This window comes from Sorghum bicolor, chromosome 1 (assembly GCF_000003195.3).
Source record: "Sorghum bicolor cultivar BTx623 chromosome 1, Sorghum_bicolor_NCBIv3, whole genome shotgun sequence".
Taxonomy (NCBI): Eukaryota; Viridiplantae; Streptophyta; class Magnoliopsida; order Poales; family Poaceae; genus Sorghum; species Sorghum bicolor.
In genome coordinates, this window is record NC_012870.2 from 18,103,080 (window position 1) to 18,117,114 (window position 14,035).

Here is a 14,035-nt window from a genome sequence, read left to right on the forward strand (position 1 = left end):
TAATTATCGTTTTTGGTTTTCGTGCCACAAGTTTAACTCGATTTATAAAAAATACGTGCAATATTTATATTTTCAAATAAATTTGTTAAAAAACTATACTCAAAGTTCTTTCCAATAATACTAATTATATACTATAAATATTAATATTTTTTAAATATATATTTAGTCAAAATTGTTTAATAGGAAGCACAAACGACAGTTGTTTTAGGACAGAGAGAGTAAATGTTTTAGATGGATAAGATTTTTCCGCCCTAGCCATGGAGAAAGGAAAGGAAAACCATTTATTGCAGATCGGATGTCCATAATATTTTTTTGTTGATAGCAAGACCAGATATCCCATAATTAGCATGAACCATGATTATATGATCCTAAGCCTGTATTCGCAAGGAAGCCTATTCTGATAGCATCACTCCTGGTTCAGTGGATTTTTGCTTGCATTGGCTAACCATCTCATAAGTAAGACCTAATCTCATAAGGAAGAAACTAAAAAAACACAATCATATTCATTACTTCCAGGTTAGTATTCAGGTACCTAAAATCTCAAAATTACATTTTGAGAACCATGTAAATCGATTCATGCAGAGAGAGTTAGAGGGCAGGTTGGTAGAGCTCCATTTTCTAACTTTTTTTATCTTCACTCCTTGATTATTTGGTTCTTTGATTGTGTAATTTTAGTTGGGGGAACATGCGAGAGGTGATTTGTGTAATTGAACAAGAAGCAATAAAGAGCATTTCTTTTACCCTCAGATCATAGCGTATATGGAAAAGTGATTTTGGTTCACACTCCACTAACTAAAATTCAATCATATTCTAATTATTTAATAGGGTTCAATAGAGTTTACTCTTAAGAATTTTAGGGGTGTTTGGTTGGGGTTGTTAAAGTTTAACATATACTGTAATATTTTCGTTTTATTTGATAATTAGTATCCAATCATAGACTAATTAGGCTTAAAGGATTCGTCTCATAAATTACTCTCTAGCCATGTTTTTAGTTTTGTAAATAGTCTATATTTAGTATTTCATACATAACATTCGATGTGATGGACGATAAATTTTACCATCGGTAACTAAACATATACCTTTATAAGGTTATATATAGAATCCAATCTGAAAAATAGGAATGGGTCAACAGTTCCACGCTGCCCCGTACACGGGCAGATGACCTCAGGCAGATCAGAAACGTCGCTATTAAGATGGATCCATTTTTTATTAAAATTAAAAAAGGACAATAATAAGCATAAAACTTCCAAGAAATTTTTGCAGCCAAAAACAAAAGCAAAACCACGGCCCCAGCGCCTGACTTCCAAAGCCCACCTTTTCCCACCGTTTCTTTCCTCACCTCCCGCGACAGCAGCGGCAGCTGCCATGGCCGCCTCCTGCGACCTCCTCGATGTCGACCCTCCGGAGCTCCAGTTTCCGTGTAAACTCCCCGCTCCTAGCGGGTTCTAGCACCCTCCCTCATCGTCCTTCTCTCGTTCAGATTCTTGCCGAGTTCTTTTCCCAAATTTTTCAGCTGATTCTTTCGCGATTTCTTGGGATGCAGTCGTCCTCGACAAGCAGATCTCCTGCCCGCTGCGGCTCGTCAACAGGACTGACCGTACCGTCGCCTTTAAGGTGGTTCACCTGTTGATTTGCGATGCTAAACCCTAAGGAATTTTTTTGTGAAATTGCGGATAGCTCCATGAAGAATTCTTGATTCTCTCATGCTTTCTTGGCGCCCTTGTGATTTGTGTGGGTAGTAGGTCAAGACGACGAACCCCAGGAAATACTGCGTGCGGCCCAACAATGGTGTCGTGCCGCCCCGATCCTCTTCCACGGTTGTAGGTAATGTGTTGCTGTTACTCGACCAGCCAGAGTTCAAGAAACGGCTCAGCTTAGGGAGCCTTTCCTTTTGTCAACTTTGGTGGAGAACTTTGGGGTTTTTACGCATTCTGTGCTCCTGCAGTCACGATGCAGGCGCAGAAGGTGGTGCCTCCGGATTTGCAGTGCAAGGACAAGTTCTTGGTGCAGAGCGTGGTCGTCAGTGATCGCTTGTCAGCCAAGGACATAACCTCTCAAATGGTAGTAGTACGATTCATTTTTCCTTTTGGTTTATGTCTGTCAGTTTGGCACTGAACTTGTAATCTGGTGCCTGCTTCTTAGTTCGTGAAAGGGGGTGGTAATGTGGTCGAGGAGGTGAAATTGAAGGTTGCTTATGTGATGCCACCTGAACCGCCATCAGAGATTGCAGAGGAGCACGATGGTTTAGAGAGAGTTTTAGTGCCTATGCAGAGGACTGTGGATAATGGGAGGAGTACTTCAGGGCTATCGAGTGGCTCCGTGTCATTGAAATCAGCTGAGGTGGGGATAGCAAGCGTGTTGTGTCTTATTTTTCTTTCCCTTTTTTTTTGCATGTTTCTAAGAAAAATAATTGACGATTTTCATATATCTTTTCAGGAGGTCGGATCACCTGTTGGTCGAATTGTGAAGAGTGAGGAGTTCCTGAAGTCTGCAGGACCTGCTATGGTATGTAATATATGCATATTATTTGTTCTACATTTTATATCTTGTGCCATGACCCATGGGTATTAAAATGTCGGTTGTACTTGTATGTCTCATGTGAAATGCTAGGCAACAAAAACATATGCGGGACCTGGTGAACAATCTCATCAGGTAAGCTTGTATTCTGCATAGACTGGAATATTGACAGCTTTTCCATTCGGCTAGTTAGAACGCTCATGTAGGTCCTTTCTAGTTCTATCCCTTCATTCATTCACGAGTCTTTGAATTTTAGTGCCTAGAAATGGAATAGCAGGTTTTGGAAGGTTTACAAATTCTATTTCAGTTCGTTTATATTGGGGTTCTTTTCCCCTCTCTTTTCTTCCATAATATAACGATATACAGCCCTCCTGTGTGTTTGAGAATTTTTTTTTTGTTTATATTGGATTATCTACATGCAAGCTTTCCATTGCCACTTACCGACATTTCTGTAGTTCTCTAGCTAATTTGTTTGAGTATAATTAGGGTTGTTTGTTGTGAGCATATGTTCACTACCTTTGTAATTCGATATGAATCATATAACTGAAGTTAGTGACATGATGATCTTTTAGTTTAATGTGCTTTGAGTCTTTGGCTATTGATTGTTTCCAGGAATCAGTTACTTGCTTGACGCAAATGTAATACATTTGGCATTTCTCATGTAATTGCTGTTTCTGAGGTTGTACACTTGTTTCTTTTCCTCATTCCAGCTGTCATCTATAATTGCAAAGTTGACTGAAGAAAAGAATTCTGCACTTGAGCAAAACAGAAAACTTCAAGTTGAATTGGTGAGTATTTGGTTGAAATCATGTGAACCATTGGCACCTTTATTAGTAGGCTGATGTACCTGACCATAATTTTCTCCTTTTGATTAAGCTGAACATGAATATCACATAAGAATACTTGTTCAACCTCTTAATATAGCCATTATCCTAGTAGGTCCCTTTAAAAGTGCTTCAGGTTGCATAGAAGCAGTTGTATACAAACATTAATCAACAGTAGTGTGTACAGCTGTTACTTTTCTTGGTAAGGAATTCATTGATGGGCGTCCATATATATCAAGTGTATATTTTATTACTGGCCAAAGTAGCAAATATTTGGACTTTGAACACAGTCAAGGAACCATTCTAGATGATTAACTATTGGACTTGTTGATGTGCACTGAACACTTATTGGGGGTTTTACGGATCCAGTGTGAAAGCCTAAAAATAGTTAACTTCTCAAGATAAGTTGAATATAGGAGCGAGTTCTATCTAAAAAGAAAATATTTGAATCTAAAGGGGGCTAATTCATCTTAGGGATGGATTCCAGTTGATTTTTGGTAATCAAAACAACATCCTCTGTGCTAAGGAGCTATAGTTTCTGGATTTTCAGATCAGGTTTCATCTCAACAATTTAAATAAGCATTTCACATTAATTGGTCCATGTGTAAGAAATGTTGTAGGAAATTGTGAATTTCCTGATATGTCTAACTACCATAGTTTTGTTCAACTCACTCAAAGATGGTTGCTTTTGTGGCCATGACATGCAGGAACTTGTAAGGTGCGAAGCCAGGAAACAGCAAGGTGCCTTCTCGTTGGTTCTCTTATTAGCATTTGGGCTCCTTGGCATTGTTCTAGGTTACATTGTAAAGAAATGAGAATTCCATAGTCTAATCGGGTAATCGCTATGGTAAATAAAAGGTGATATATCGTGTGATTCTTACATTCATCAGCCAGCTGCCAATGCTACAGAGCCGTGCAACAGTGCAGCCGTCAAATTGACAGAACTGGGAGGGGGTAATAGCATCTAATTTGATCCACATGGTGTATTTTAACTAAATCACTGGAAAAGTGATTGTTCTTATGTTGATTGATTTCTGTTTCTATCCTGTGGATTGGGTCCACTTTTGAATGTGACCACGTTGTTAACGAATGAGTCCACTCCAATTAGTCTGAATAAAAATGAACGAACCCTCCACAGGTTGCAGCTATCGAACATTGATAAGAGTTCAGAATTTTGCAAGGTAGGTTTGTATACATGAGCAGTTTGTAGAACACTACACAGGTTGCAGCTATCTGACATTGGTAGTTCAGAAACTTTGCAGCCAGATTTGTATACGTAAGCTGCTAACGCGTGACAATCTTATTGCATTAGACATATAGGTTTGGGAATTACGATGAAGATTTCACACATGAAAAGGGTCTTTATTGATGAGGATGTTCTTGGGCTAATTATAAACCGTCCGTGGCACCTAAACATCATACAAACGTCAAACTATTGGCACCACATGCATCATGTGCTAGTTCAATGGTTATTTCTAGTTCTGACTCTTCTCATACTAACAACCATTGTTAAATAGTTCAGCAGATGATTCAAATAGCAGCAACCTTCAGCAGAAAAATTCAGTTCTAACGCCAATCACCTAGTAGGTGAAACACTTAGCCAAGACTTCTCAGTTAACTACAAGTTATCCACCAGTCTCAACCTTAATTGTGGCCTGATTGCATCATTAGTCAGTGGCTAACCATGCACAAAACAACAATCATGCCAGTAGCATGCAATACAACTTTGCAGGGAGATGTTTCAGGATGCTCCTAACAGTACTCAGGAAGTTGAAGTTATCTGACATTGAAGAAACTTAATAAAAAAAAATGGCAAACCAAGTAAATAGCTTTACAATTACAAGCAAACAACGGTTGTGTTACATGTGCTGCTAGCTTCATGCCTTCGTTGCATTCTCAGTACATGATGCGGAGTATTTTACAAAAGAAGATCAAAATAGATTAATTTCCAACAAAGAATACAATCTTCTTGTTATTGATCAAGATGTTCTTGGACTGCTCACAAGCATTCTTTCCTTGGCAATTGAATGGCGTAATTCTTGCAGCCACATGCATCTGCATCTATCTAGCTAGTAACGTAGTCAGGCCATGCCCGGTTCAATGACTTATCCTGTGGAAGGGAAAGATCAGTCACAAGAATAAGGCATTCTTTCAATGACTTATCCTGTGGAAGGGAAAGATCAGTCACAAGAATAAGGCATTCTTCCATGAATGTTTTGTTCCAAAGAATAAACTGGGGAGCCTTATCTATAAGAGTAAGGCAGTAAGCAATTTTTTTTCATAAAACAAGCAACTAGAATATATGTATAGAATGTTGTACAGCTGGCATTTCAAGTACAAGCAAAGTTCTCAAAAACTTCAGTGCAAACAAACCATCATAATTCATAAGGAAGTTGAGTAAAGAGCCCAACCACAAAGGAACAGTATTTAGAATATCTTGGTTTAAGCATAAGATAATCAATTATTCTGAACATAGAGACACAATCAAACTATTCCAATCCAATCCAAGATAGAAATTTCCAACTATGAATTAGAAAAAAAAAACTGATCACAGTCAGTTACCAATAGCAATGCCTTTCAGCAATATAACATGAACCAATATTGTGTTTTGGAACGTCTATAGCATCTTCCTTCCTAGTTTATCACAACAAAAATTGGATGGACTCAGTATGAGTGTATGACGGAGCAAACTAGTAACACATATAAAGGAGGAACCAAACACAACATTTCACAAACATCATCCAACATGATCAGGGGTTTTAGAGCAGCAGGAAAAAGAAAAAAAACTAATAGTATCAAATCTGAAGTACACATGCCACGAACCCATCTTTACACACCCATTGCTCTACCAAAACGACCAAAAGCATGTTGACAGTCATGACTAATCAGCCATCTACTCAAATTAGAATAGCATTCAGTATGCACAAAAACAAAACTAGTTTCATGTCAACTAATCAAGAACTGCAATACTTTACCTTAATTCAACAAACATCCTGAGCAATCTTCGACATTATACCATGAAAATCCTTGCATCACCGTGCCCATCTGCATTGAAGGAACACAGAAACAGTAACCATCATACATCTACAAACAAGCCCAGAATGCAAACTAAGATCATCAGAACAAATCTTCCACCATGTCGCTACCTTGATGGGCGCCCACGATCCTGTCTCTCCTTCCTTCCTGCAGCAACCAGGACAGCACGCTCACGCTCCTTCTCCTTGGACTCCCTCTTCCTCCTCTCCTCCCTCAGTTCTTCAATGCTCTTCTTCCCTCCACTCCTCTTCACCCCGTTCTCTTCCCCTGCATCTCTGCCCCTCCCCTCCTTGGCCGCTGCTGCTGCAGGGCTCGACATGTACCAGGGCACCGCCACGCCCTTCCCGGCGAGGCCGTAGCCCAGCCTGTACTTCTCCTCATCGGGCCCCACAACCCTCACCTCCTCTTCCTTCTTCTTCCGCTTCTTAGGGTTAGGGTCTGCATCAGGCTCCCGCTCCCGGGCCGCGCCCCTCCCACCACTGGCCGATGCGAGCGCGGCGAAGTCAGCGGCGACGCCGGATCCACCCGAGAAGAGGTTGATGTGGTCTCCGTCCGAGGCCGGGGAAGGAACGGCGTCCACCGGATCAGCGGGGCCGGCGGGGTGAGGTGGAGGAGTGGCGGGCGACTCCGCCTGGACCAGGCCGCGGTTACGCCGTAGCGCAGCGAGGCGGAGGTCGGACTCGCGGCGGCGTTCCGCCTCGCGCTGGAGCTGCTCCTCCCGGGCGGCGGCGGCCTCGTCTTTCTGCACCTTCTCGCGGTTGTCGAAATTATAGACGTTCCACCGCTTCTGCGGCAAGATATTCAGCCCGCCGTGCCCTCCCATGGCTGCCTGCTGGGGTCGGCGGTCAAGTTACTTGCCGCCGCCGCCGGTGGGAGGCTGGAAGAGAAGCGGGTGGGGAAACGACTGGATTTGCGCTTTCTGCCCTGTTTTTCTCTGTTCGCCGCCACCGAGGGGGAGGGGGAGGGGGAGGCCGGGAGGGTGTCGTGGAGACGTGGACAATTTCAGGTCGATTCTAAGGGCCTGTTTAGATTGGGGATGAAAATTTTTGGAATGTCACATCGGATATGTCGGAAGGATGTCGGGAGGGGTTATTCGAAACTAATAAAAAAACAAATTACATAGCTCGTCAGGAAACTGCAAGACAAATTTATTAAGCATAATTAATATGTCATTAGCATATGTGGGTTACTGTAGCACTTAAGGCTAATCATGGAGTAACTAGGCTTAAAAGATTCGTCTCGTGATTCTCAACTAAACTGTGTAATTAGTTTATTTTTTTATCTACATTTAATGTTCCATGCATGTGTCCAAAGATTCGATGGGACGGATGAAAAAAATTTTGGTGGGGAACTAAACAGGGCCTAACCCAATATTCTCTGATCCCGTAGAATCACCTGGGAGCTCATAAAGTAACTTCTAGGCGGAATCCGGAGCAGCTCTACCAAATAAGGGCTTCCCTCAACTGGTAGGCTGTAGCTCAGTAGAGAGTCTTAGAACAGCTTACATTTGCCCTGTCTGATGAAAAGTTTAGGCAACCACAGGTGGTTCGCGTTGTGAGACGAAGCTGGGATTGGGAAAGCATGTGTATGAGAGACTAGAAAAAAAGTTGCAGCTGTACTGAGTGTGCTCGTCAGTAGCAGCCTATTTGCTCGCGTTGTGAGTTCGGCAGCTACAATTGTATCCTTGTCTATGTGGAGGGTGAACTTTGCCTGAGGCTAATAACCCTGTTAGCTTGCGTTGGCCCTGCCCTAATAGTTTTGTCCTAATTCTGTGAAGTGGTTAATTGAGATAAACTAAGAGGTTAGAAGCTAAAAAATAGCTTATCTTTGATTCACTTCTCACTCAGGAACACCACATATATAGTTTATCTTATAAAACTAAGAGAATCACTTTTGGCCAAAGAATAATTATCACAGAAGCAAAAGTATCTCTACCAAACATGCTATCAAAATCACTCCACTAAAAAATCATGAGATACAGTTGAAACTAGAGAACCCGGGTACAAAGCTCTATCAAATGAACCCTTACAGCTATTTTTGCTAGACTCCTATTCCTACGAAAATGGCTCTGCTGTGAAACAACTCTCCAATAGAGTTAAGGTACTTTACACGAACATTTGGCAAAGAGGAACCAATAAAAACTAAAAACTATGACTTTGGCTTCTAGTTCAAAAGGGATTTGGCTCCCGATAGTTGTAGAGTAAAATCGTTTTACCCTATTTGATATGGTTCTTGTGAAACCGGAGCCGGAGCCTTTTTAGAAGTTCTAAAAAAAAGTCATTAGCTTTGATCCCACGAACTTACGGGAATAACACATTAGAGATGGCTAGATTGGTGTCGTGTAGCATTGCTCCAGACATGGCACAACACAAGGCATGTGGGTTCGCTTGTAATCATGTCGTCTCGGCCTAATGAACTCCTCGTGCTCATGCCTGTTTCATATACTCACTGTTTGGCATGACACAATCAAACTCACTGTTTCAAATATGCTAAATCCCACAAGTTCAAATTCGTCTCCTAGAAATGAATAACAACTGAAAAACCGAAGATGAATTGTACATATTTTGTTACAGAAGATAGAATCTGAAGCACATATACCAGTCACGGTGAGATGAAATGTACAATCGCTGGAATTAAGGTTGTGTTTGGTTCACATTCTAGGAAGTATATGTGCTTCAAAATCCTAGCTATCATTTAAAGTTTAAACCCCCAAAGCCGATCAAAAAAAAAGTTTAAACCCCAAACTCTAGTAGAACCGTACAGAGTCTACTTTTCAGGAACTTCAGAATCCTAGCTAAATCTTACTTGAGCCCTATATATATCATTATCATGGTAGTACACTCATACAGCCAGACTAAATACGATGTCCGTCGATCCACACCGAAGAGATGATGCTTCTCAGATTCTTGCAAGAGTGGCTAAGCTGATGACAATTGTTTATGCTCAAGACCTGCAGTGACCTAGGCAAGCCAGTGCATGGCAGGGAACAAATCGAATTGCAGTCTGAAATCTCCAGTCTTTGCAGTGAAGTAAGGCCATTCAAATGTGGGAGGAGAGCGAGCTCCCAACAGCCAACAATCTCCATGTCTTCCAAGTCTCGAAGGTTCTGAATGCACCGTGGAAGCTCACGAAGTTGAGGGCAATTCTTGACAACAAGCTCACGCAGACCAGGGGCGAATGTACACAGCTCATCCCATTCCCATCGCTGCAAGCTGTGCATCCCCTCCAAATGAAACTTCTTCAAAGATAGGAAACTGGCACCATGACCATAAACATAAGAGCTACTGTTTATAAATTTCAATTGATCCCAGCTTGTCAGGTAGAGATTTTTAAGCTGTGGTAGAAGTCCCAGTGAAGGAAGAGCATCGCAGCTCTTAAACCCATGAAGCCGTACAGTGACTAGATCATGCATGTAGTTTTCAGAACAAAGCCAGCTAGGACACGCCAATCCGCCGTAGCCTGAAACGGTTAGCTCATTGAGGGTGTTAGCTGGTTTTAGGTTCTCTATAATTGTATCTTCATCAAGTTGCTTGTTGGTGTTCTCACACCATGAAAGCTCTAGCTTTCGTAGGAGCTTCTTGGAAGCTAAATCCGCCTGTTGAGCTTCTTGTGCATCCTTAACAATGTCCAGATTTGAAATCAGAAGTGCCCCGCTGAGATTGATCAACTTAGATAGCTCGTGAACACTGCTGTGGCGATGGCGACCTCTCCTCGTACTTATCACAAACCTTGACAGTGTGTGAAGACCAATCAGTGAACCTATACCCTCAGGCATATGCTTCAACTGTGTAGGCTGGTGATTATCCAGATGTAGATCAATATGCCTTAGCTTACCAAGATACTTTATATCAGTTGGCAACTCTTCAAGATAATAGCAATTTCTGAGGCCCAGAGTTTGAAGGTGGTACAGATGACAGACTGATTCAGGAAGCCTTCTTATCTTGGTGCCTCGGAGCTGAAGACAGCGAAGGTGTATCAGATCTCCAATTGATTCAGGCAGCTCACTTAGGCCAAAATTGCTCACATCTAAAACTCGAAGCCTCTGAACTGTCTGAAGTGTATTTTGAAGCACGTCATTTAGGATGCTAGGTGGATAATTTGCAGGGCCACCAACAATTAGAAGTGTATACAAAGACGTGTAGTTGGAGATTTCATCAAGCCTGTTAACATTGGCAAGCTTGTCAAACTGTACTGTTAAATGTCGGACCTTCTTTGGAGAATCGCAAGGCCGATCCGACCCCAAGATGTAGCAGTCACCAGCAGAAACATGTAAAGCGAGCTCTTGCATTTTTTGTGGAATGCTATAGAGGTCTCGCTCCCTGATGTGGCCGAAATGCACACGCTGGAAAAAAGATAGTTGCACAAAAGATCTGAAGTAGTTGCTCCCAGCAGCCATCATCTCTGCAATGTTAGGGAAACGTGGGATGAACACTTGAGCCTCCCAAAGCTGGATAAGCCATTCCTCCTCAAACTGAAAATTTTGTGGGAAAATGGAGCAGTACGCGAAACATGGCTTCAGATGTGAATCTAATTGTGCATAATTCATTCGAAGGGATCTCATGTAGTTAGATTGATTGGATTCCCAATTCTCCTCCCGCAGAATAGCTGCCCACTTGCATTTGTCCTTCTCTTGCTGCAGTCTGTGGCCCAAACTGGCTGCTATGATTGGTACACCCTTGCATTTCAGTACGACTTCATCGATCAATCTGCAGAACAGCCGAAGTTGCAACAATTAAAAATGAAGCCTGGGAAGACATAGCAAACATTCAAGACCAAAGAAGCACATTTTGGTTACCATAAATACTCTCTCTTTCTCAAAATATTTTAATATTAGTAATTATAAGCCTACATTGAGGAAAGACAAATTCATCGATTCTTTCAACATAAAAGCCGATCTATTTCGTTTTCTAAAGAAGTAGCAACTTATATTATTATGAAAATAAAAAAAGCAACCTCCTAATTGCATCTAAATTACCCACCTATGATATTAGAAAACATAATCTAAAATAACCCGTTAAAATTGCATCTAAATTTCCTATATAATAGATAATCCAATAAGTGACTAAATTACCACTTCTATCATTCTTAAAATCAACTAAATCGAATTTAAATCTAAATTACTAACATCTTCATCATGAATAAAATTTAAATACTACTCCCTTCATTCCAAACTATAAGACATTTTGCCTTTTTCTAGATACATTGATTTTACTATGCATCTAGACTTAGTGTGCATCTTAATACATAGCAAAAGTTATGAATCTAGAAAAGTTAAATTACCTTATAGTTTGGAATGGAGGGAGTATAAGTAATGAGTCTAGAAAACTTAATGCATCTGAACTTACCAATTATTAATATATATATATATATATATATATATATATATATAACCTGAAGTATACACACATAAAAATATAAAGTATATATGCATACATGAATGATAAATATATTCTTGATGTCACAATAGTCATGACAAATGGTCACTTAATGGTTCTTATACCAATAACACTAACAAACTATTTATATCTACGACAGTTATTTCTGTAAGTTGTTACTTGCAGTGCCCTAGAATCTAAACGTCTAATTAATCTCCATGGTGAGTACTAGAGGTGCACGTTGACCTTCATACTGTTAACCAAATGATATTATTAACCAATATGATTGGTCAAAGATTAAAAAGTTCGAATCTTGATCTACAGCACGCCTTACAAACTGGGAGGGTATCATACTGTTAATTACCGTGAAATCAACATCATATATGAAACTATGAAAGTGCCTGCTTAATACATGTATTTTAGGAGTTTTGGTGGTTTGCATTCAATATTTACCCACCCACATTGTAGTCAAGAAAAGAAGTACCTGCTGCTTCGAGAATCTCCAAAACCATATCGCTGGGCATCTGTGCTTGGGTTACACTGGGCATGTTTGCAGAACAATGACCAGCAGTCCTGTTCTGATAGACCTCGCAACTTGTAAGGAACATAGATACCAAGACGATCAGAGGTACGAAGATCTTCAGCCACTGCACCAATTCTTGTAACAATGATCTTGCTTCCAGGAGCACCGCTGAGAAGCGGACATGTGAGCTGCTCCCAGTCATGCCAGTCCCTTTGCCAATAGTCATCCACGACAAGCAGATACCTTCTTTCTCGCAGAAGGTTTCCCAGGTGCCTCTGGAGGCTATCCAGGTTGTTGAAACGAGGTGAAGAGCCTTCTATAGATTCTATGATATCTGCTGTGATCCTTCTTATATTAAACTCATTTGAGACATGAACCCAAGGCCTCAGCTTGAAGTGCAATAAAATTCGCTCGTCAGTGATGACGAGCTGAGCGACAGTTGTCTTCCCGATGCAAGCCTCCCCAACTATTGGCAAGACTTGAACCTTGTGATTCTGATCAGAACTAAGAAGCATCTCGACAATACGCTCATGATCTTCTTGTCTGCAGTGAGCGTCAGGTGGAGGAAAAGAGCTGCTCGGATGACTGCTACTGCTACTCCCTTGAGTCTGTAGACTTGTCTGGCCATGGACCTCCACTTGGAACTTGAAGCCCGCTGCAGTCTTCAGCAGATCATCAATCCTCATAGCTACATCCTTTATCTCCCTTGCCATGGTGATCCTAAAGTACTGACGCTTAGGATTCATGGCAGAACTTACTTTGTTATTGCGCACACTGGAAAGATGTTGACGTCGATGATCTTCATAGAGGTACTTATCCAATACCTCCATTGCGTCGTAGCTGACATCTTTCAGCTTACCAAACCACAATTTCTGTGGCTCAGAAAGCTGCATATTCTCAGCTCCTCTAAGAACGGCCTGTATCATTTCCACTTTAGAAGTCAGGAGTCCCCTCTCTTTCTCAAGACAATCTGATTTCTTCAGCTCCTCCTTCATGGTATGTGCAATTCCCTGAAAAAGGACTTGCAGAAAGGCTGAGAGTACCACATCACCCATTGTGTGAGTCTGTGAGAGTTTTTGAGGTATGGAAGGATGCTCTCACGGGGTATGGATGAATGGGAAACCCGAAGAGAAGATGGCCTCACATCACATGCACCGGGACCTCATAAATAGGAAACCCGAAGAAAGCCATAACCAATCAAATCGAAAACAACAATAGACGACTTGGAACTTGTCAAGGTCCACAGCGATTAACATATAATATTCCTCCTATCAAAAATATAAGGGTCTCAAACTCTCATGTAATACCCGATTTTAAGGATAAAACCAGATATACACCATATGTGAGTCTTAGAAGTCAAATCTCACATATAGCTACAAATAAGGGGTAATATCAAAAGACAATGCATAAATATATAACGTACTTAGTATAAAAGATATAACCTTTGATATCAAACAGCGGACAGACAACTCCAAACTTCGGGTATTAACTTCCCTCTACAGGATCCAACTGACTGGTTGATCACAAGCCCAAAACTTCTCCTGAGGTGTGGGGGAAATAGCAAGAGTGAGTCCATGTCGAACTCCACAAGTATAGCAACTAGATTGTATATATCCCACAATCTCATGATCAATGTGACATAAATAATGTAAAGCATTAAACAATAAATAATGAGTATTTTAACATACAGGAATCATCACCCTTAATGTAGATGTCCCCAAGGCCGCTCCTGACCGTGAGCTCGGCTAGTATACTAGTTT

At 41.1% G+C, this 14,035-nt stretch overlaps 3 protein-coding genes across 5 annotated transcripts; 1 reads left to right on the forward strand and 2 right to left on the reverse strand.

The window, feature by feature from the left end:
- Positions 1,276-4,427, forward strand: LOC8067069 (vesicle-associated protein 1-2). The gene is made up of 9 exons (XM_002464359.2): positions 1,276-1,420; positions 1,544-1,614; positions 1,743-1,824; positions 1,946-2,061; positions 2,143-2,340; positions 2,437-2,505; positions 2,611-2,652; positions 3,228-3,305; positions 4,049-4,427. The coding sequence occupies exons 1-9, from the start codon at positions 1,366-1,368 to the stop codon at positions 4,154-4,156; spliced, it is 819 nt and encodes a 272-aa protein (XP_002464404.1). The 5' UTR covers positions 1,276-1,365; the 3' UTR covers positions 4,157-4,427.
- On the reverse strand, positions 4,980-7,368 carry LOC8067070 (leukocyte receptor cluster member 1 homolog). Of its 3 annotated transcripts, none has more exons than XM_002466925.2 (3): positions 6,488-7,368; positions 6,317-6,386; positions 4,980-5,451 (listed from the first exon to the last, which is right to left on the reverse strand). In XM_002466925.2, the coding sequence occupies exons 1-2, from the start codon at positions 7,198-7,200 to the stop codon at positions 6,374-6,376; spliced, it is 726 nt and encodes a 241-aa protein (XP_002466970.1). In that variant the 5' UTR covers positions 7,201-7,368; the 3' UTR covers positions 4,980-5,451; positions 6,317-6,373. The 3 variants fall into 3 exon arrangements, with proteins under 3 accessions (XP_002466970.1, XP_021306493.1, XP_021306494.1); XM_021450818.1 differs by having other exon boundaries at positions 4,980-5,505; XM_021450819.1 differs by lacking the exon at positions 4,980-5,451 and adding an exon at positions 5,512-5,975.
- LOC8065189 (putative disease resistance protein RGA3) lies at positions 8,902-13,403 on the reverse strand. The gene is made up of 2 exons (XM_021462613.1): positions 12,237-13,403; positions 8,902-11,083 (listed from the first exon to the last, which is right to left on the reverse strand). Exons 1-2 carry the CDS (start codon positions 13,328-13,330, stop codon positions 9,232-9,234), a joined length of 2,946 nt encoding a protein of 981 aa, XP_021318288.1. The 5' UTR covers positions 13,331-13,403; the 3' UTR covers positions 8,902-9,231.

Bases quoted from the DNA above. Each gene is read 5' to 3' on its own strand.
- LOC8067069 (XM_002464359.2), top strand. From the start codon at position 1,366: ATGGCCGCCTCCTGCGACCTCCTCGATGTCGACCCTCCGGAGCTCCAG. The intron at 1,615-1,742 runs GTGGTTCACCTG...TGTGGGTAGTAG, and splicing joins ACCGTACCGTCGCCTTTAAG to GTCAAGACGACGAACCCCAG. The intron at 2,062-2,142 runs GTAGTAGTACGA...CCTGCTTCTTAG, and splicing joins AGGACATAACCTCTCAAATG to TTCGTGAAAGGGGGTGGTAA.
- LOC8065189 (XM_021462613.1), bottom strand. From the start codon at position 13,330: ATGGGTGATGTGGTACTCTCAGCCTTTCTGCAAGTCCTTTTTCAGGGA. The intron at 11,084-12,236 runs GTACTTCTTTTC...GCTGTTCTGCAG, and splicing joins GGAGATTCTCGAAGCAGCAG to ATTGATCGATGAAGTCGTAC.
- LOC8067070 (XM_002466925.2), bottom strand. From the start codon at position 7,200: ATGGGAGGGCACGGCGGGCTGAATATCTTGCCGCAGAAGCGGTGGAAC.